At 42.8% G+C, this 24,305-nt stretch overlaps 1 protein-coding gene across 1 annotated transcript in view; it reads left to right on the top strand.

Annotated features, from left to right (window-relative positions):
• Positions 1-24,305, top strand: part of LOC141112117 (PRKC apoptosis WT1 regulator protein-like) — a 100,321-nt gene that overhangs the window by 66,412 nt on the left and 9,604 nt on the right. Inside the window, exon 6 of the mRNA XM_073604584.1 lies at positions 19,144-19,248. Coding sequence (XP_073460685.1) covers positions 19,144-19,248 — 105 coding nt within the window. The remainder of the gene's footprint in view (positions 1-19,143; positions 19,249-24,305) is intronic.

The raw sequence follows: 24,305 nt of genomic DNA, 5'->3' as shown, positions 1-24,305 counted from the left end.
TACGCCAGCTCTGGGACAAATTTAGGCAAATTCACCAGCCAATACAGCCAACTATTACTCCCGCCCTTATTAGGGCAGGTACACCCCTACCATAGATGGGCCCAACCCATCTTTTTCCAAAGAAATTTACTATCCCCGCCTTCAAAAACCCTAGACCTCTGCCATCTGCTATGACACTATACAATCCCCGCAAAAATTACCCACACAAATAAACATCACATTCCCCCAATAGCATACGAAAAAATTAGGGAGGGAGGGTGGGAGAATCTCCTCAGTTGCTGTCCAAATTCAAAGTGATACTGACAGACCAACACCCACCTAGCAACTCATTAGGACCACCCAGCCACACCCTGCCCCACCCTATGATCCTCCAATGGGTATCTCTTATCATATCTCTCCTGATACTTGACCCTCCGACCAACTGTATCACTTTCTTAACAACCCCCACCTTGCTAAAGCCTTATAGGGAAAACCCCATCATGCTGGCCCTACTCTTATGCTGCGCTTCAGCTCCAGGCCTATACTTGATTGGGGTATTGCCCACATTATCGGCTGTATGCCATCACCCAATACCCAATTACCACCTTACCAAATTACAATAATTAAGCCAGACAACTTGTTTTTGGGTTAAAATGGCCATAGCAGCCTCTTTATTACACAAAAAACAAACCATAACACAACTTTAATAAACTAACTGACTTGAAAAAACTGCATAGGATTATTGAAGGCACCCTTGACTGCTCAAATTTCTGTATCTGGCACTACCTCGCCTATTACGGCCCCCAGCCGTGCTTTACGCCAGCTCTGGGACAAATTTAGGCAAATTCACCAGCCAATACAGCCATTACTCCTGCCCTTATTAGGGCAGGTACACCCCTACCATAGATGGGCCCAACCCATCTTTTTCCAAAGAAATTCACTATCCCCGCCTTCAAAAACCCTACGACCTCTGCCAAGACGCCCGGCGTGAAACCTTACGCCTGGGCGGCCCGCCACACCCACAGAGCTCTTTGAATGCCGTCTTGCAAGCCCAGGAACCAAAGATCAATCCCTACTGCATTCAAATGAACCCCGTCCCCTCTCAAGTACAACCATGGATCTTGCTTCAATTCCCTGTGGCAAATCACCAAACTGTCGTTGCGGACAAAAAATTTTGCTACAGCCTTATTGATCTTGATCCTGGCTCTATTAATCCGCTCCACAGATGCAGCCAAACGCCAGGAGGCCCTGGCCAGCATGTCCGACCACACTACAATTGTGTCCGGGAACAGGGTACGCAATCTTAACAGATCATATTTAATGTCTCTGCATAATTCCCTGGACGCCCGGAGCCCCAAATCATTTCCTCCCACATGAAGTAGAAGCACGTCAGGGGGCCTGTCAAGCCTGGCGTAATGGTGCACTTCTGGAAGAACCCTTGACCACAACATGCCCCTGACCCCCGATCCACCTGGGAGAATCCCAACTGACGACCATCCTGCCTAACCTCGGCCCTCTTAGCCCCCCAGAAAACGTAAGAATGGCCCAGGATCCACACCAAACATTCCGAACCTGTAAAGTAACACAAAACATAAACAACACAAATCCCCAGCACCAACACACACGACAAGAAACCAACAATTGAACACCCACAACATGTAAGAAAAACACAAGAAACAGAAACACACGTAAAACATGATCTCCTTCCCCCACTTAACCGTGCTTACCTACGACCTATCCAATCTCACAATAGATGAAGCCGCACATACAGTCGAAAACATTGTGACTCCCATCTACCAAGTTGGCGCACCAGCTTGTCTTCCAGGCCCCATCGGGCCGCTTTGGTGGCTGCTCCAATTCTGAAAGAATGGGAGGAGTAATTCTGTGTCGAAAAACCCGCAGCCAGGAGACACTTCTTGAAAACAGACCCAAACTGAAACCTAGACAATGCAAACCCATTACTATGTTGGAGCAAAGGACCGCGGTCCATGCCCCTGACCTCCAACCATTCCCGAACTGCCCTAACAGGGCACAAGGGCGAGCCCCTCACCTCCCCCAAAGTAACCCATGCACCTTTACCACCTTGGTCAGTTTTGGACCTGCGAATGAAAAGGGGACACCACTTTACCCCTAAGCACCACATCAGACCAGTCCAAACCACCACCACCCCGTTAAAAACGCCAAAATAAATGCCGTTCTAAAAAGCGCAGCCTCGTAAGGCGAGGAACAAACCTCACCCATGACACCTATGATAGCCCCTAGCATGCTAAATGAAACCGGGCGGCGGGAATCCCTTGTATTCTTACCCCGCCTGTAGCCCCGCAAAACCCGTTTTACCAAAGCATGCTTGGTAACATCCCCAACCCCAGACAATTGAAACCAAACAGCCAAGCCCGACATTTTCTGACCCAATTTGGATGCAGAAACTCCACCTTCCACATTCCTGCCAATGAATTCCAGCACCAAGCACAAATAGTCACCTTCGCTAGCACATCCACCTACCTCCAGCTCGAGTGCAAGCCACTCCCCCCAAACCTTCTCATATGCGGTCCACGTAGCCGTGCACACAGAATCCTTGATGAGCCTTGTTACCGTTCGAATGCAATGTCCCATAAGCGGTCTGGGCAAAGCCTGCCATGTCGCTCCGCTCCCGGCGCCAACATTCTGAATCTGTCCCACTGTAAGCGAGACAAAGCATCAGCCACATTATTGGTCACACCCGGCACATGAACAGCACGAAAGTAACAATTCAGACACAAACATAACAGCACTAAATGCCTCAGAAAACGCACCACCGGTGGGGAAGAAGCGGAAATTTTGTTAATAGCCTGTACAACCCCCAGATTGTCACAGTGAAAAAGAACCCGTTTGTTCCTAAATTCCTGCTGCCAAATTTCCACTGCCATCACAATGGGAAATAGCTCCAACAGCACCAGATTACCCAGGAAGTCCGCCTTGCGCCATGAGTCCGACCATTCACCAGCACTCCACTGACTCCCCAAGATTGCTCCGTAACCGACTGCCCCGGCCGCATCTGTATAAAGCTCCAAGTCGCACGCAGAAACCATTTCATCCATCCACAATGACCTACCATTGAACTATGCCAGGAACAACTGCCATACCCGCAAATCGTCTTTGTGTGCCTTAGACAAACGCACAAAATGGTGCAGTGCCTTGACCCCCGACGTGGCCGAAGCCAAACGCCTACAGAAGATCCTGCCCATGGGCATAATGCGGCACGCAAAATTCAACTTGCCCAACAATGACTGCAAGGAACGCAAGCGAATCTTGTTGCTGCCGAGGGCAAAGGACACTGCTGCCTGCATGTCCTCCACCTTATCAAAGGGGAACCGGCATTCCATGCACACCGTGTCAATCACAATCCCCAGAAATTTCAGCGTGGTGACCGGCCCTTCAGTTTTTTCTTGCGCCAAAGGTATACCGAATAACTCAAAAACGTATTGCAACGTGGCCAACAGAACATGGCACCCCCTGCCCGTCGAAGGTCCAATCACCAAGAAATCGTCCAGGTAGTGAATTATGGAATGCAAACCGGACACATCCCTCACCATCCATTCCAAAAAGGAGCTGAATGTTTCGAAAAGTGAACAAGATATGGCACAACCCATAGGCAGGCAGAGATTGACAAAATAATGACCCTCCCACATGCAGCCCAACAAACGGAAGCTGTCGGGATGCACCGGAAGAAGGCGAAAAGCCGATTCTATATCTGTCTTCGCCAACAGATCCCCCTTGCCGAACTTCCGAACCCAACTAACCACCTTGTCAAAAGATGCGTAAGAGACCGTACAAAACTCGCGGTCAATGGCATCATTAACCGACAGACCATGCGGATATGAAAGATGGTGGATCAACCGGAAAGAATTGGGTTCCTTCTTGGGAACCACTCCCAACGGAGAGACAACCAACTCAGCTACAGGGGGCGTTTCAAAAGGGCCTGCCATCCTACCCAAAGCCACTTCCTTAGCCAATTTCTCCGACACCACCGAATGGTGTTGTCGTGCCGACAACAAATTAGCAGGGACAGGAGGAACACCGGATAAAGTGCAAGGGATCCTAAAACCTACAGAAAAACCATGTAAAAAGAAGCCATGCCGCCGTTTGATCAGTATACCTACTTAGGAATGGAGCCAGTTTTTCCACCTTCACCGGCGTCCTCCCTCTTGCCAGTTTCACCAGACTTACCTTTGTTTTGTTTGAAGCATTTCACAAGTGGATGAGATCCCCCGCAGCCTGAGCATTCATGTCAGAACCCGCATGATCCCCCGAATCTACAGTTCCCTTCATTGAACTGCCAACAGAAACCTTTCCGCTTTCCGGCCGATGGTGACGCGGTTCCTGCTCCCACACCAGCCCCCCCTGAAAAGGGGGTGTTTGTTGCCCTCGCCTGGGTCATCAACTTCATCCACAAGCTGATATCCTTGTGGTCCCACCTAATTGATGGACTGAGCGCCTTATGTTGACGGAATTGTTCATCGTAACGCAACCAGGACACTCCCCCATACACCCTCTGCACCTCACCAATAGCACCCGCGTAACAAAACAGCGCGGAGCACTGATCTGGAGACTTCTTGCCGATGACACTGGCAAGAATATTGAACACCTGTAGCCAATTCCCAAAAGTCCTGGGAATAAGCCGGTATCGCCTCTTCTCCTCTTCCTCCTTCTTACTCTCATCCGGCTTGACCTTGTCCAGGTTAAACTTTTCTAGGGGTAACAGGGAGAATATCTCCACGTACTTACCTTTCCAAATCCTATCACGCACTTCCTGTTTCAAGTGAGATCCCAGCGGTCCCTCGAAGCACACATATACTTCGCATTTGCCGTGTCCGCTAAACGCACACCCTCGGTGTCCCCCGTGGACTTCTTACCCTCCTCAGCCGCCTTGGCTGAGCTCTGCGGTGATGCCTCTGCAAAAGTAAAAAATAAATACTGCACTTACACTAATTTACATGAGCTGCGACTAAAAAGTAGTAAACCATAAATCTAATAAGAATCAAAAAGTCGCGCTAAAAACTGAGAGTGGCAACAAACAAGTGCCTAAAAAGCCTCATAAAAATATGAGGATAGGTAGTGGTCACTGAGCAAATTTTTAAATACTAGTCGGTGTATAAATGCACCATAAAAATAAACAAAAAATTTTATTTGGTTGGTGGGACACAGATAATGCTTCCTATGTCCGTGAGGAATACTCAATAATGCGTGACTATATAAACAACAAGTGAATATCTCAAAATACCAAAGAAAAATATAATAATGTGACAAGTCTATAACTGTAGAAGCTATACCAAAGCATAAATTAAATAAACAGTGTAGAGATGAACAAAATTAAACCCAAAAAATGTCCATGGCTATACAAAAACGATAATGATTATAGTCCATCCATGTTATGTAACACGCATGCAAATCACAATGATAAGTGTCCCCAAGTGCTGAGTGAATACTGTGACAAAAACTTGTTGTAGTGAAATAGGGTGCGTAGACAGACCTCCACCTCTCAAAAAACTGCTGCCTCTTACCAGAGAAAATTGGTCTCTTAGTTATAGGAGACCTGAAAGGGCAGATGGCTACAACCCCAGCCAGGGATCTGTACAACAGGCACTTAACATCCGAATCCAGGAACTCTCTCCACCACTCACATCAACATGGATAGGATGTGTCCCCATGGAAGAAATAAAGTGCTCCACATAGCATAAAATCCAGCGTTTTATTGAATAAAAAAATGTAAAGATTGCACTTACAGAATCAATGACATAAAAAGCGTATAAGAAAAGCCGGCCGGCTCCAAGGTAACCCGTGTCTTCCGGGTATTCGAATCGCGGTGTCGTCGGGACGTAGCTCCTCCTCCCTACGTCGTTTCGTCACAACAGGTCGTGGTCACGGCTCAGCCGTCACTCCGTATCCCTGCAGCTGATCATTCTCTCTTCTCCTCGGGCCGGCATCCGCCCCCTCCTCTCTTTCCTCAGATGCTGACAGTTCTCCCTCTGACCGCTCTGCCTCTTCATGTATCACGCCCGTACTGTGCTCCGCTGACATGCGACGGCTGATGACGTCAACGGAGGCCGCCGCTCCGTTCTCCTTTGAGTTCCTCCTCCCCCGCTGCGCTCTCTGCCTAGGGCCTGTGACAGAAGCTGTGTGCAGGTCCCGCTGAGCTGTAGGCTCGGCGCCGGCTCCCCTCTGGTAACCTCCGCTTCTTCTGTTGACAGTCCCGGCCGTCCCAGGCATCAGGCCGGCACTGGGTGAATGCACTCTCCCCCGCAGGGCTGCTCCAATGGCGGGCGTAGCACCCGCAGAGGCAGCCGTATGGTCCTGTAAAGCTGTAGAAGGGGGGTGGGATCGTGTGGCTGACCCACTTCTTACCCCCGGGGGATGCCTGTAATGAGGATTCCTCCCAGCTCCGTTAGCCTGCTGAGAAGGCGTTCTCTTGGCTGCGGAAGCTGAAGGGTCCATTACTGGGCTCCCAGTGTGGCGACACCCCTTCGGAGTCATTTCAGGGCTCAAACGCTCAGGAGGCCTTGACCTCCTAGCGCGTGTAGTAGAAGGGGCAGGTGTAGCAATTACCTGCCCCGACTCCGGCAACAGTCCAGACAATTGATCACGTAGCCATTGCGGTCCATTGGCAACCGCCGCCGTGCGAATCCTGGCCAGCATATTGTCAAGATCATCCATCTTAATTCAGTTAACTGCCAGACACAGCTAAACACTCAGAGAATCTCCTCGGTTGTTGTCCAAATTCAAAGTGATACTGACAGACCAACACTCATCTAGCAACTCATTAGGACCACCCAGCCACACCCTGCCCCACCCTATGATCCTCCAATGGGTACCTCTTATCATATCTCTCCTGATACTTGACCCTCCTACCAACTGTATCACTTTCTTAACAACCCCCACCTTGCTATAGCCTTATAGGGAAAACCCCATCATGCTGGCCCTACTCTTATGCTGCGCTTCAGCTCCAGGCCTATACTTTTATTATCAATCAACTGTGTTTACTCTTTTTAAATCATAATCACAACATAAACTACCCAGATGACCCTGATCAAAAGTTTACATACCCCAGTTCTTAATACCGCGTATTGCCCCCTTTAACATCAATGACAGCTTGAAGTCTTTTGCGGTATTTGTGGATGAGGCTCTTTATCTTCTCAGATGGTAAAGCTGCCCATTCCTCTTGGCAAAAAGCTTCCAGTTCCTGTAATTCTTGGGCTGTCTTGCACAAACTGCACGTTTGAGATCTCCCCAGAGTGGCTCAATGATGTTGAGGTCAGGAGACTGAGATGGCCACTCCAGAACCTTCACTTTATTCTGCTGTAGCCAATGACAGGTCGACTTGGCCTTGTGTTTTGGATCATCGTCATGTTGGAATGTCCCAGTAGGTCCCATGCGCAGCTTCCTGGCTGATGAATGCAAATGTTCCTCCAGTATTTTTTGATAACATACTGCATTCATCTTTGACCAAATTTCCTGTGCCTTTGTAGCTCACACATCCCCAAAACATCAGTGATCCATCTATGTGTTTCACAGTAGGAATGGTGTATCTTTCATCATAGGCCTTGTTGACTCCTCTCCCAATGAAGCGTTTATGGTTGTGGCAAAAAAGCTCAATTTTGGTCTCATCACTCCAAACGACTTTGTGCCAGAAGGTTTGAGGCTTGTCTCTGTGCTGTTTGACGTATTTTAAGTGGGATACTTTGTGGCATTTGCATATTAATGGCTTTCTTCTGGTGACTAGACCATGCATCTTTCTTCTGGCGACTAGACCAAGCCCATCTTTCTTTAAGTGCCTCCTTATTGTGCATCTTGAAATTATATTCGCTCCACAGCTCCAAACAGGAAGTGACGCAATGGCGCTGGAAGCTCCGCCCCACGTGCCTCATCAGCACAACGTTATCAGGAGCGACCGCTTTCAAGATCCATCTATATTTGGTTTGGAATTTTTACTTTTCATCTTTATTTTTTATTTTTATTTTTGAGCACTTGATGTATGTCCTAAGAATAACTATTACAAATATAAAGAAGGCCCAATTAGCTGCGTACATACTAGAGACTAAAGCCGTGTACACACGACCAGAATTTTCGACCGGACTGGTCTGACGGAAAGAATCCGTCGGACAATCCAACCATGTGTGGGCTTCATCGGACCTTCAGCTGATTTTTTCTGTCCAAAATCAGACGGACTTTAGATTTGGAACATGTTTTAAATCTTTCCGACTGACTCGAGTCCGGTCGAAGAATCCGTTTGTCTGTATGCTAGTCCGACGGACAAAGAAGGATGCTAAGGCAGCTATTGGCTACTGGCTATGAACTTCCTTATTCTAGTCCCTTCGTACGTCATCACGTTCAAATCAACGGACTTTCGAACGGACTTTAGTCCATTCGTGTGTGGGCAATTCCGGTTGTTCGAAAGTCCGTCGTAACTCAGTCGAAAGTCCGTCAGAAAGACCGGCGGACCTTTGATGCTGAAAAGTCTGCTCGTGTGTACGCGGCATTACAATTAGTTTGTATATATCAAAGATTGATCAGGTGTTTAAAAGAGCACCAGTCACTTTATTCGCAATACTCGCTTTTTTTGCACATGGATTTCTGTTTCACTTATTAATAATTTTACTTGTGGATTAAGAATACTTGACACACATTTCAAGAATGATTATTACAATATAAATAAGACCTTATTGAACACAAATTTTTCACCTATTAAAAGGAAACATTTATTTATAGCAATATAACAGCTCCACACCTACTACCCCAATTAATCCTCCTTTTGATAACCTTAAATAGTAGGTGTACTTTCAGAGCAAGTACATTTACAGTGGCGAAAATAATTATTTGATCCCCTGCAGATTTTGTAAGTTTGCCCACTTACAAGGAAATGAAGGGTCTATAATTGTTATCATAGGTGTATTTTAAATGATAGAGACAGAATATCAACCAAAAATCCTGAAAAAACACACAATACAAATGTTATAAATCGAGTTGCTGTTCAGTGAGTAAAATACGTTTTTGATCCCCAAGCAAAACATGACCTAGTACTTGGTGGAGAAACCCTTGTTGGCAAGCACAGAGGTAAGACGTTTCTTGTAGTTGGTTACCAGGTTTGCACATTTCTCAGGAGGGATTTTGGTCCACTCTTCTTTTTTTTGTTTACAAACAATTTTTATTATTGTAAAAGGTCATAGTTTAGTAGTAAAAATGTGTAACAGAAACAAAGGTACATCCGATATATCAAGTATGTACTTAATATGAGGTGAATGGTACATATAAAAAGAACATGGCAATACAACATAAGAACAATAATAGTGCGATCTAAGTATGAATATTTCCTATCAGGTTATATAATTTAAAACACTGTTTTGTTTTATAATGATATGTATTATTAGGCTATATAAGGTGATCAGATATTGGGATGGGTTATTCCCGCGCTATCAAGTATGGAAGCGGCTAAAGATGGAAAAGCTGCATGCGCCGATTAAGGTAAACACCTGACCTTTTGGAGAAATATATAAATGGGTGGTGCTGCGCTAATCCTGAATACAAGGACCAGTGTGGCTTAGATAATAAATGTCACTTATGTCGTTAAGATAATAAATAGTGAAGATAGATTTCAATGGTGGTATTAGTGTTAAAGCTAATATAATAACTAAAAAATGCGTAAAGTATTCGGGATATAGATAGTAACAACCAAGGACGTGACAAAGGTTAATAAGTATGTAGTATAGCATAAAAGATAACAAAAATTAATAAAGTGAAACCCTTATACTTGGAGGGTAAATAACAGTGATAATAAAACTAAACATCAATAACTGACAATGGTCCTAAATAAAGTGCATAATAGTTGAAGCTGTGTGCATCCACAGCTCAAAAATTGACACTGTGTATGGTGCAAACATAAAGTGCAATGTGAAAGCCTTTTAGGCAGTGGAGGAGTGGTTCGCTCCTTTTTACATAAGGTGCATAATGTGCAAAACTTCATCAAAGGATGATAAGGTAAATGTCCCAAATCTTGAAAAATGAAAAAAGAAAAACAATGGAAAAATAAATGGAAAAAAACTTTCACAAGAAAAAAAGTCCTTTGAATTTAAATATGTGACAGCAACGTCCTAGCATGCACACGTTGCAGTTAGAGTGCTAAGGTGAATCACATCAAGTGCTTCTTCATGTGTAGACACTCAGGTGGGTAATGGCCCCTTACCTCAAGGTAATAGGGCAAAAGCATGTAACAGGGAGAGCTTTTGGCAGCATCCGCCTATGGGCTCCAGCGCGTCCCTCACCAGCCTAGGTCCTAGGATGGGGTTCCCTCAGATGCAATGCGGGGGGGATGTAAAAGATAATAGGCAGGAAGAAAGCCAATAGTGTAATCCCGTTTGATAGATAAAACCTCTTTTTAGTCAAAATTGTAGGTACTCACATTAAAGTTTAAAAAACAGCAGTTTTGGTCCGGCGAGCTCGTATGCCTCTGATAGTGTGTGCAACCTGTCTCGTCCCTACGCGTGACGTCACACCACACGTGACTTCATCAGGGGATCCCCTGATGAAGTCACGTGTGGTGTGACGTCACGCGTAGGGACGAGACAGGCTGCACACACTATCAGAGGCATACGAGCTCGCCGCTCGTCGGACCAAACTGCTGTTTTTTAAACTTTAATGTGAGTACCTACAATTTTGAATAAAAAGAGGTTTTATCTATCAAACGGGATTACACTATTGGCTTTCTTCCTGCCTATTATCTTTTACATCCCCCCCGCATTGCATCTGATGGAACCCCCTCCTAAGACCTAGGCTGGAGAGGGACGCGCTGGAGCCCATAGGCGGATGCTGCCAAAAGCTCTCCCTGTTACATGCTTTTGCCCTATTACCTTGAGGTAAGGGGCCATTACCCACCTGAGTGTCTACACACGAAGAAGCACTTGATGTGATTCACCTTAGCACTCTAACTGCAACGTGTGCATGCTAGGACGTTGCTGTCACATATTTAAATTCAAAGGACTTTTTTTCTTGTGAAAGTTTTTTCCATTTATTTTTCCATTGTTTTTCTTTTTTCATTTTTCAAGATTTGGGACATTTACCTTATCATCCTTTGATGAAGTTTTGCACATTATGCACCTTATGTAAAAAGGAGCGAACCACTCCTCCACTGCCTAAAAGGCTTTCACATTGCACTTTATGTTTGCACCATACACAGTGTCAATTTTTGAGCTGTGGATGCACACAGCTTCAACTATTATGCACTTTATTTAGGACCATTGTCAGTTATTGATGTTTAGTTAGTTTTATTATCACTGTTATTTACCCTCCAAGTATAAGGGTTTCACTTTATTAATTTTTGTTATCTTTTATGCTATACTACATACTTATTAACCTTTGTCACGTCCTTGGTTGTTACTATCTATATCCCGAATACTTTACGCATTTTTTAGTTATTATATTAGCTTTAATACTAATACCACCATTGTAATCTATCTTCACTATTTATTATCTTAACGACATAAGTGACATTTATTATCTAAGCCACACTGGTCCTTGTATTCAGGATTAGCGCAGCACCACCCATTTATATATATAAGGTGATATTTAAGGAAGTGGTATGTCCCAAGGGGACCTTTTTTTTTTTTTTTTTTTTGAAAATGTGCACGGTGTCAAAGAGTGTATGGGATACGCTCTGAGAGTTTTATTTGATCCATTCTACTCAATACCTGGGGCCAAGGGACTGTTGATTAATGCCAATTAAAAGGCTACCATCCAATGGATGCTGTGTGGGTACATTAGGTATAGGTGCAAACAATATACACATCTTAGGGGAGGGAAATTTTTTTGCCTATAATAAGTTCAATCTTAGCAGCTGCTTGTAGCCATATGTGTTTACAAATTCTGCAGTTCCAGAATGTATGTAAGATGGTACCTTGATCTAGGCATCCTCTAAAACATGAGGAAGATACCAATGGATAAAATTAGTTTATTTTATTCGGGGTTAAGTACCATCTGGTGTGTAACTTGATGGCTGTTTCTCTCGCTGAAATTGAGCAAGTACATTTCAGTAGGTTTTGGATCATAGTGGTCCATTCCGGTAGTGTGAAAGATTGGTCCAAGTCAATTTCCCATTGAAGCATTGGTTTTGACTTTTCCTAAAGAGAAAGTTAATTTAAACAGCAGTAAATACAAGAGATCAATCCCCTATCTCTCAATTAGGGATGGGCGAACGGTCTGGCCGGAGCATAAGTTCGGATGTTCTGCGAACACCGAACAATATGCGGTGTTCGGGGCAAATTCGAAAGCCGCCGGAACACCATTAAAGTCTATGGGACACTAACATCAAAAATCAAAAGTGTTTATTTTAAAGGCTTATATGCACATTATTGTTATAAAAAGTGTTTGGGGACCCGGGTCCTGCCCCAGGGGACATGTATCAATGAAAAAAAAATTTTTAAAAAACTGCCGTTTTTTCGGGAGCAGTGATTTTTTTTTTATGCTTAAAGTGAAACAATAAAAATGAAATATTCCTTTAAATATTGTGCCTGGGGGGTGTCTATAGTATGCCTGTAAAGTGGCACATTTTTTCCGTGTTTAGAACAGTACCACAGCAAAATGACATTTCTAAAGGAAAAATTGTCATTGAAAACTGATCGCGGCTGTAATGAATTGTCTGGTCTCGGCAATATGGATAAAACTCATTGAAAAAAAGAGCATGGGATCCCCCCCAGTCCATTACCAGGCCCTTCGGGTCTGGTATGATTATTAAGGGAAACCCCAAACCAAATAAAAAAAAAAAAACTATTGCGTGGGGTCCCCCTAAAATCCATACCAGGGCCTTCGGGTCTGATATGGATTGTAAGGGGAACCCTGCGCCAAATTAAAAAAAAAATGGCCCCCTTGTTAAAGGGGGCTTCCAGATTCCGATAAGTTCCCCGCCCGCAGACCCCCACAACCACCGGGCAAGGGTTGTGGGTATGAGGCCATTCTTCCTTTTAACATGGGGACAAGGTGCTTTGGGGGGCTACCCCAAAGCACCCTCCCCATGTTGAGGGCATGTGGCCTGGTATGGCTCTCGTCCCCCCTCTTTTCCTGTGACCCCAAGCCATTTTTTTTTAATTTTGGCACGGGGTGCCCCTTAATATCCATACCAGACCTGAAGGGCCTGGTATCGAATTTGGGGAGACCCCCACGCATTTTTTTTTTTTTAATTTTGGTTCTGGGTTCCCCTGTGGAATCCCATGCCATTTTTATCAATGAACTTTTATGTGTATTGCCGGGACCGACCATTCATTATAGCCGCGAGTACTTTTAAATGACTTTTTTTCCTTTAGAAATGTAATTTTGCTCTTGGACTGTTCTAAACACGGGAAACATGCGCCACTTTACAGGCATACTATAGACACCCTCCAGGTACAAAATTTAAAGGAATATTTCACTTTTATTGTTTCACTTTAAGTATTATTAAAATTACTGCTCCTGAAAAAACGGCCGTTTTTAAAACTTTTTTTTGTATTGATACATGTCCCCTGGGGCAGGACCCAGGTCCCCAAACACTTTTTAAGACAATAACTTGCATATAAGCCTTTAAAATTAGCACTTTTGATTTTTCATGTTCGTGTCCCATGGACTTTAACAGTGTTCGCGTGTTCGAACAAATTTTTTGCCTGTTCACATGTTCACACCGGGGGGTGTTTGGCTCATCCCTAATAATAACACCATAAGTTAGGAAGGCTTAAACCACCATTTGAATGAGATCTGTGCATGAGAGAGTAACCAAACCTTGTTTTTTTGTTGAGCCATATAAATTTCTCTTTGAAGGGACTATAAAGTGCTTTTAGGGATCCGTGTGGGTAAAGCTCTAAAATCAAAAAGTAATTTAGGTAAAATCACCATTTTGGTAGCTGTTATTCTCCCCAAAAAAGATATGTAATAATTGGACCATAAATTTAGTAGTGTTTAAATATTTGTGAATAGTGGATAATTGGTTTGAAAAAGAGTTTTATAAGATGGGTAAGGAGGATGCCCAAATATTTAAAAGAGTGTGAGGTCCAAGTAAAAGAAAATCCCTCCTGCAAAGATGCCGCTAACAATGGTGGAAAATTTATAGGCATTGCAGTACATTTGGATAAATTAACCCCTAGGCCGGTGAGATTTTGAAATTATTCTAATTCTTTGATAAGGTTTGGAAGGGATATTAATGGGTCTGAAAGGAACAGCGAAATGTCATCGGCGTATAGGCTCAGTTTGAAATCTTTAAGGTCTTTGGAATAGCCTTTAGTATTAACATTATTAAAAATGGCACATGCGAAGAGGCACCTCTGTCTAGTTCCTCTACCTAATGCAAAGAACTCTGAGTTTTCACCTGGAAGTCTAATGCCGCGTACACAAAAGCGGAATGTCTGACAGAAAAAGTCAGATAGAAGCTTTTCATCGTATATTCTGATCATGTGTAGGCCTCATTGGACTTTTTTTTTCGAAAACTCTGACGGACCTAGAAATAGAACATGTTCTAAATATTTCCGACAGAACCAATTCCTATCAGGAAAACTGCTGGTCTGTATGCTGTCTGACGGACCAAACGACGCATGCTCTGAAGCAAGTAAGAGACGGAAGCTCTTGGCTACTGGCTATTGAACTTCCTTTTTCTAATCCCATCGTATATGTTGTACGTCACTGCGTTCTTGATGGTCGAACTTTGGTTTGATCGTGTGTACGCAAGACAGTTTCAGCGGAATTCCGTCGGAAAAACCTTCAGAGTTTATTCCGATGGAAAAAACGGTCGTGTGTACAGGGCATAATTCTAGTTTGAGGATTTTGGTATAAAGCTCTAAAACCATGTATGAATTCATTGCAAAGACTGTATTTGGGGAGCAGTAGTTCCAGGTATGACCAACTGACATTATCAAAAGCCTTGTGGATATCAAGGCTAAGAATAACTACTGGGTTTACATGTAAGTTCTACAATTCTATAATACAGCATCCTGTATTATATTTGTGACAAGCCTTAAATTGTCAGTAATCTGTCAGCCCAGAATAAAACCAGTGTTGTCTGGGTGGATTAATGAGGCGATGAGGCCACTCTGTCCGCCAGCACACGGCCAAAAATTTTGAGGTTGTTATTTATAACTGATATTGGGTGATAGTTCTGTGGTAAGGTGTGATCTTTATGGGGCTTGGGTAATTAACATATTGGCTAGAAGCATTTCTTCTGGGAATTTATTGCCTTGTAAAATATAATGGTATAATTTGGATACATGAGGGGCCAGAATATAGGAAAAAAAATTATAATATAAGGTAGAATACCCGTCTGGACCAGGTGCTGTGGAGGTTTTTAGGGCCTTAATAATCTCATTTATTTAGCGGTACATGGTGCGTTCAGTTTCTCAATTTGCTGTGTAGACAGTGGGAAGCAAAACGTCCCCAGGCCAATCCAAAGAAGACTCTCTTGGTGAAGATTGAGGAGTCAACAGTAAATTCTTGTAGAAGTCAGAGAAAATCTCCAAAACTTCTTTAGGGTGAGAGACTACATTTTCTTTTGGAATTGCATAATTTATAGACACGTGGGGGTTTGTAAATTATTTTAGCTTTCTAGCAAACATGGTAGAGCAGAGTTTCTATAAAATAGGAATTTTGCTTTGGACCATCTCAAGGCCTTTTCAGTAGACAACGATGTGTCAAGGGCTCTCCTTTTATCCTGGATTTGCTTATATAAATCTGGAGATGGGGATTGGGAATGTTTGTAATATAGTTTGTCTAATTCTTTAGTTAGGGTATTAATATCAATTAATTTTGATTTGTTTTTGGCTGAGGCGGTATCAATTAGGTGACCTCTCATAACTGCCTTATGTGCTGTCCATAAAGTGGTAGAAGGTATGTCTGGAGTTAAATTACGAGTAAATTAATTTCCTAATTATGTTGAAAGTTGTTGGGTAATAGTGGGGTCTGTTAATAGAGAGTCAAAAATACGCCATTTATATGGAGTAGGGGCCATGCCTATGTGAGATGTAGTGAAAGACAATGTGATGGTCAGACCAAGGGCATATATGGATGTCAGCTTTAGATGAGTTAGCTAAAATGATTGGGGTTCCAAAAATATAGTCTAATCTTGCATAGCTTTCATGTGGATGAGAATAAAAAGTATAAGCTCTTATGGCAACTTTATGAGCTCTCCAGGTATCTATTGATTGAAGGTTGTGTAGGGAATGGCAAAGCAATTTAGGGAACTCCTTTGACGATGGGACAACTCTACTTCTATCAAGTATGGAATTTGCTGTCAAATTAAAGTCTCCTCCTACTATTAGGTGGGGGGAATTACATATGTCATGAATATCAATTTTTTTTTGAAAAATGTAGATTGTGCCTCATTTGGGGCATAAATTGAGGCAGTAGTGATTTGGCGACCTTTAAGGATGCCTTTCAGGATCAGGAGTCTACTCTCTCGGTCCTTGTTTTTATTGAGTAATTCCATGACTAGTGATCTCCTTATGAAGATGGCAGTACCACGAATCTTGGAAATATAGTCTGTACAATAATGCTGGCTATAAGATTTGTTAAAATATTGCGGGTGATTATTGGTGGCAAAGTGGGTTTCCTGCAGTAAAATAATATCCGCACCTAATCTTTTATAGTTACGGAATGCTTTTTTTTACGTTTGCTGGGTGAAGTAAAACCCTGAACATTGTGTGATAATACTTTAAGTCCCATTGTAGAACTCATAGGTAGAGATTGTTTTGATATGATAGGAAGCTATATTTACTATAGTAGGGGCTACTAAAACTAGAATTAAATAACCAGTGTGTTTACTTATTATTATTATTATTCTTACAAAAAATGGAGATTAGAGTATCTATCCAGTAGAACAACAGTAATGATAATCTTAGAGAAAATATCAACATTGCATTGCATATGGTTACGCATATATAACACCTTAAGGAAAAAGATTTTTTGTTAGACCTTTCAAAAACTTGTAAAATTAGACTAACTTAATAAAACTCTGAGAAATAATATATATCAGGGTGTAAGACACCACCTGATCAAGAACCATTTTGGTGTGGACAAAAATGTCCAAAACTCACATAAGGAGCCCTATCTATTAAAACAATAAATAACGTGACCAGTCGCATAAGAATCGCTACAAACTGAACCATATTTTGGGATCCCATTGTGAGTAGGGAGACAAATGAATGGAGGTGGAGCAGATCAGTCTCAGCGAAGATTCTATAAGAAAAAAATGATGTGCATGCTGTATATCATATACTGAAAAAGTATAAATTCTTATAAAAGGTAATATGATATACCAACTAGTGTCCTTTTAAAGGAGTAGATCAGCTGTTTACTTTGAGCTGCCATTGGTCCACTCTTCTTTACAGATCATCCCTCCATAAATTTTCTATAGGATTAAGGTCTGGAGACTGGCTAGGCCACTCATGTGCTTCTTCTTGAGCTACTCCTTTGTTGCCTTGGCGGTATGTTTTTGGTCATTGTCATACTGGTAGAGCCATCCATGACCCATCTTCGGTGTTTTGGCTGAGAGAAGAAGGTTCTCATCCAAGATTTTACAAAACATGGCCCCATCCATTAACCCCTCAATGAGGCAAAGTGGGCCTGTACCTTTAGCAGAGAAACAGCTCCAAAGCATAATGTTTCCACCTCTGTGCTTGATTGTAGGCATGGTGTTCTTGGAGTCATAGTCAGCATTTTTCTTCCTCCAAACACGGCAAGTCAAGTTAATGCCAAAAAGCTCACTTTTGGTCTCATCTGACCACAGCACTTTCTCCCAATCCTTCTCTGTATCATTTAGATGTTCATTGGCAAACTTCAGATGGGCCTATACATGTGCCTTCTTGAGGGGGGCCCTGTGGGTGCTGCAGGATTTCAATGCATGGTGGCGTATTGTGTTACCAATGGTCTGTTTGGTGACTGTGGTCCCAACTACCTTGAAATCATTCACAAGCTCCTTTGGCATGATCCCTCACTTTTCTCATGATCATCCTTACCCCATGAGGCAAAATTTTGCATGGAGCTCCAGACCAAGGACGATTGATGGTTATTTTGTATTTCTTCCATGTGCAAATAATCACTGCAACAGTTGTATTCTTCTCACCAAGTTTCTTGCTGATGGTCTTGTAGCCCATTCCAGCCTTGTGCAGGTCTACAATCTCATCCCTGATGTCCTTTGACAGCTCTTTGGTCTTGCCCATGATGGTGAGGTTTGAAGGGAAGAAACAGATTCTGTGGACAGGTGTCTTTTATACACATAACGAGTTGTCATTAGGAGCACCTTCTTAAATTGACAGGACTAATCTGTGTACCACATGAGCCAGTCTGTGGGAGCCAGAATTATTGTTGGTTGGTAGGGGATGAAATACTTATTTTACTCACTGAACTGCAACTCAATTTATGACATTTGTATTGTGTGTTTTTTCTGGATTTTTGGTTGATATTCTGTCTCTACCATTTAAAATACACCTATGATAACATAGACCCATTATAGACCCTATGATAAACACCATAAAACCCATTATAGACACCTATGATAACATAGACCCATTATAGACCCTTCATTTCTTTGTAAGCTGGCAAACTTACAAAATCTGCAGGGGATCAAATAATTATTGTCGCCACTGTACCTACCCTGCAATCTTTAGAAATTGGAAGCAGTATAGTCAGATCATGTGATGATATTTTATAAGATGGTTTCATCATTTTTTATTAAGTAAGTGAAGTAAGGGTGAGGGTGCATTCACAACTGCAAATGCACCCTGCTTAGATGTGAGAACCTTAGTGGGGTACAGCTGCTAGAGCTGGCAGCCTCCCATTTCTTTCAATGGGCTGCCTCTCACAACCAATCACGGGAAATCCTTCTGGGGTTCTCGCAGCTAGTTGGATGCAGGGTACATTCACAGGTGTGAATGCACCCTAATAAATGCTTATATTGGGGGCTTATTTGCTGAAATATGGTACTGTATTGGAACCTTGATTTCTGCTTTAAATTGCAAAAGGCAGTTAATAAATCCATCAATCAAGTCAACTTTTTTCAAAACATGAACTTTATTTATTGTGAATATTAAGAGGAAAGCCATGTATTATCAGTAGCACCTGTGTTCGCTTCAGGTTGTATAATGGGAATAGCAGAGCTGATTGGTGCTGTGAGCTGTGTTTGTGTTTTATTAGGCAGTTAGAGGACAGAGACAAGATAATCATATATTGACCTCCCAGCTGAATGACAAGGAGGGATCGCTGCTCCAGCTGCAACTAGAAATGAAGACCTTGACTCAGGTGAGAATTCTGTAAAACCAAGTTTGGAAACATATTTGCACATAGGATAGAGCTAGGCATCAACCCCCCCCCCCCCCCCCCCCCCAAAAAAAAAACTTTTTTTTTTTTCTCATGCTTCTTCACTGCTTCAGCCATTAGAAGTAAAGGAGATGTTGATACTACTGGGTATGAAGAAGCACGTCAGTCCCTCCCATGTAATAGTACAGCTGCTAAGTGATTGGCAGAGCTTGGTCACATGGTCCTTAGCTGGAGCTTATAATGGGCATCTTTCTGTACTCTTGGTGGCGGAATGAGGCAGCGAGGAAGCAAAGGAGAGAATATGCTGCTGGAGAGAAATCTGCATTTGCATATCATAGGTCTGCTTTAAAATGCATTGCACAAAACTGTCAATTAAGCCTCATAATTCATAGGGGGAACATGGTCGTATTCTCCAGGTTTCTCTTTTTTAATTTGGACATAATGTAGCTATAGTGCCTAGAAATCCTTGGTAGAAATGTAAGGCCCAGTCAAACCTATGCATTATTGTAACATGGTAAAAAGTGCATTTTAGTGTAAACTACCACATCAAATGTGTTGCATTGCCATTCATTTTGAATGCCACCCCAATGCATCATAAAACATCTACAGAACACCACCATGTGTTGTGTTGCAGTGTGCTGCAGAAACCCATGAAAAATCCACTGAACACAAATAACTATAGAAACTGAATCTTATTTTTTTTCTATTTTTTTTCTAGCTTTTTTCAATTCCAGTTTGCTAGTTTTTTGGCATACGTAGCTAGGCACTGGCATGGGGGACTTGTATAAATGCAAAAAAAAAAAAAAAAAAAGTTTTAAAACACTGTTTAAGAGGAAGTAAACCAAAATGAGTTTTACTTCCTCTTTTGCTCCCGCAAGGCCTGCAAATTAAAAGCATAATGGGCTAGTATGCATCGCAAATACCTGCAAATGAAGCCCGAGCTGTCCCCTGTGCAGGCCGCATCCATCTTCGCCCCTCTTCCTTCTGGGGCTCTGTTACTGGCCAGAGCCGCGTGCCGTCACTCCCGTGCATGTGCGCGGGAGTCGTCAGTCACGACACGCGCTGGGGGGAAGAAACGGCACGGTGGTCCGTTTCTTCACAGCGCATGCGCCGATGACGACATTGGCACACTACAAGTGAACTATCTCCTAAACGCCGCACGTTTAGGAAATATTTCCATTATCCAATTATCTTATTATCTTATTCTAGGCTTACCTATAGATAAAAGTAAGACAAAAGGGTTTACAATCACGTTAAGAAGGGAGGGAGTCTTTTTCATGCAGCCACGTTAAGAAGGGAGGGAGTCTTTTTCATGCAGCCTAAAGGGCGCGATTTATTGTGTTTCATGGGAATGCATGCAATTTTATGTGTCACTGTAACAGACAGATGTGAACCAAGCCTAAAGAAGGTCAGAGAACACTACGGGAGCACTAGAATGTGAATTTGTCAGAGATTTGGACACATTGTATAAGGTGGTAGAGTGACTTTTCAAAGTGATTGAGAAATAATTTTTCACTTTTTTTTACCAACACAGATATTGTAATATATATATATATATATACACACACACACACACACACACACACACACACACACACACACACACACACACACACACACACACACACACACACACACTGAGCAAAATTATGAACGCAACACTTTTGTGTTTGCCCCTATTTATCATGAGCTTAACTCAAATATCTTTGACTTTTTCTATGTACACAAAAGGCCTATTTCTCTCAAATATTGTTCACAAATCTGTCTAAATCTGTGTTAGTGAGCACTTCTCCTTTGCCGAGATAATCCATCCACCTCACAGGTGTGGCCTATCAAGATGCTGATTAGACAGCATGATTATTGCACGGGTGTGCCTTAGGCCTGCCACAATAAAAGGCCACTCTAAAATGTGCAGTATCTGATGTGACCACTATTTGCCTCACACAGTGCAGCACATCTCCTTCACATAGAGTTGATTAGGATGTTGATTGTGGCCTGTGGAATGTTGGTCCATTTCTCTTCAATGGCTGTGCGAAGTTGTTGGATATTGGCAGGAACACTCTGTTATATACACTGATCCAGAGCATCCCAAACATGCTCAATTGGTGACATGTCCGGTGAGTATGCTGGCCATGCAAGAACTGGGATGTTTTCAGCTTCCAGGTATTGTGTACAGATCCTTGCAACATGGGGCTGTGCATTATCATGCTGCAACATGAGGTGATGGTTGTGGATGAATGACACAACAATAGGCCTCAGGATCTCGTTGCGGTATCTCTGTGCATTCAAAATGCCATCAATAAAATGTGCACCTGTGTTAGTTGTCCATAGCATACGCATGCCCATACCATAACCCCACCGCCACTTTGGGCCACTCGATCCACAACGTTGACATCAGCAAACCGCTCAACCACACAACGCCATACCCGCTGTCTGCCATCTGCCCTGTACAGTGAAAACTGGGATTCATCCATGAAGAGAACACCTCTCCAAAGTGCCAGATGCCATTGAATGTGAGCATTTGCCCACTCAAGTCAATTACGACGACAAACTGCAGTCAGGTCGAGACCCCGATGGGGACGACGAGCATGCAGATGATCTTCCCTGAGACAGTTTCTGACAGTTTGGGCAGAAATTCTTTGGTTATGCAAATCCATTGTTGCAGTAGCGATCCGGGTGGCTGTTCTCAGATGATCTTGGAGGCGAAGATGCTGGATGTGGAGGTCCTGGGCTGGTATGGTTACACGTGCTCTGTGGTTGTGAGGCTGGTTGGCTGTATTGCCAAATTCTCTGAAACGCCTTTGGAGACGGCTTATGGTAGAGAAATGAACATTCAATTCAAGGGCAACAGCTCTGGTGGACATTCCTGCAGTCAGCATGCCAATTGCACGCTCCCTCAAAACATGCGACATCTGTGGCATTGTGCTGTGTGATAAAACTGCACATTTTAGAGTGGCCTTTTATTGTGGCCAGCCTAAGGCACACCTGTGCAATAATCATGCTGTCTAATCAGCATCTTGCCACAAAGGAGAAGTGCTCACTAACACAGATTTAGACAGATTTGTGAACAACATTTGAGAGAAATAGGCCTTTTGTGTACCTAGAAAAAGTTGTAGATCTTTGAGTTCAGCTCATGATAAATAGGGGCAAACACAAAAGTATTGCGTTTATAATTTTGCTTAGTGTATATAGACTTTTTTAGTATTACTTATTATTCACGGTCATACTTTGTCTTTGTTTTTATGGCATGGTGTATACCATTAATTATTTAAGTTCTTTTTATTTAGTGGTTGGTAATATTGTCTAGAGATTGTAGTTAATTTCATTCTGCCAGTAAAGCATGGCATTTACTGGGGAAGAACAATTGACACCAGGCCACAAACACTGTCCATCCAACATTTACCTTTGGTAATGCTAACACAGGGTTTGTCAAATTATACTTAACTACCCCCTGCACATCTGCATTTGGGCTGGCAGTAAGGAAAATCAGTAATCTTTTTAGAATTTGCTCTATCCTTTAGACCAGGGGTTTCCAAACTACGGCCTATGGGTCAGATCTGGCCTGAAATAATATTTTATTTGCCCTTCGGCTGGAGTCAGTGGTATATCCTCAAAGTGCAAAGAAAAATTGAGGAATCAGATCAGCTGAGGCTGCCTGTGGTCTCTGCTCCAACCAAATGTAAGAGGGGACACTCATAAGGACCGTGATGTACAGGGGGACTCTGATGGGGGCCTTGATGTAAGGAGGGACTCTGATGTAAGGGGTGCCTGGTGTAATGGGAGGCCTGATGGGGACCCTGATGTAAGGGGGGACTCTAATAGGGAGCGTGATGTAAGGGGCACTCTGATGGGGACCCTGATGTAGATGTGGGGGGGGGGCTCTGCTGTAAGGGGACTTTAATGGGGACCCTGATGAAAGGAGAGGATTCTGATATAATAGGAAACTCTGATATAAGGGGGGCTCTGATGGGGATCCTGATTTAAGGGGGATTCTGATTGAGTCTCTGATGTAAGGGGGGACTTTGTTGGGGACTGTGATGTAAAAGGGGACTCATTTATTTATAAAACTGATTTTTTTTTTTCAGCCCGCAAATTTTAGTAAAAGGTATTATATGGCCCTCGTACTGTTATTACAGACCTTAGCTTAGTCTGATATTGTCTCAACAAATCACCAGTTTAGCTAAAAAGGAAGTAGGGTAGAATAGTGCAGCACAGCAAGGCCTGGAGAGAAATTAAAATGCTACAGTATACAAGTATATTTACAATTTTCAGTTTTACCGGAGTTTAACTTCTGCCTAAAAAAGTACCGGTAAATTCCAAATCCAATCTACTCATACCCTGCCCCGTATGTGTTCATATCTTCACAAATTCCAGACCTTGCTGTCCCAAACTGTTCTAGCCCAATATAAAATGCCATTTTGTTCAAATTCAAGACAACTCTGAGGCCTATTTTATCAATGCTATTAAAATAATTACCCCATGCCATGTTTCATATTAAATTGTCATTTCAACGAAAGTGGCTGCGCTGTCCCTTTAAAATTCAATAGTGCTTATTTAGTGACAAAGATTATAAAAGTGAATAAAGCAAAAAAAAAAAAAAAAAAAAGACAAATATATGTATAATGTCCGTACAGATGTAATACATATCCTGGTGAACAGTCCCAAATGAAGATGGAAAATCCTTCATTTGGGACACACTTCAAAGTGTGAGATGAAGAACATTCAGTGCAGCAGGAATAAAGGGTGCCAAGGAGTCACACCACCCACATGTAATGTAAACTCCTTACCAGAGACGCTGATCCCGCTTAGAGATTATGAGGCGCCTTGCTATCCCACAGCACCCAATGCCCAGACACACCACTCCATCTAAGAATAATCCTGTGTAAATGTGCTCAGCACAGAGGAATTAAAAGCAAGAAAGGACCACAATAGTGCAGTATTTTTAAAATCATGGACTTTTAATAAGGTCACAGGCATGTAAATGATAAGCACCACCGGATTCCCACCAGCGTGCATGCAGACGTCACCTGTTCAGTCCC

This window comes from Aquarana catesbeiana, linkage group LG11 (assembly GCF_042186555.1).
Source record: "Aquarana catesbeiana isolate 2022-GZ linkage group LG11, ASM4218655v1, whole genome shotgun sequence".
Taxonomy (NCBI): domain Eukaryota; kingdom Metazoa; phylum Chordata; class Amphibia; order Anura; family Ranidae; genus Aquarana; species Aquarana catesbeiana.
Note: the sequence above shows the minus strand (reverse complement) of the source record. Positions and strands in the feature narration are given on the sequence as shown.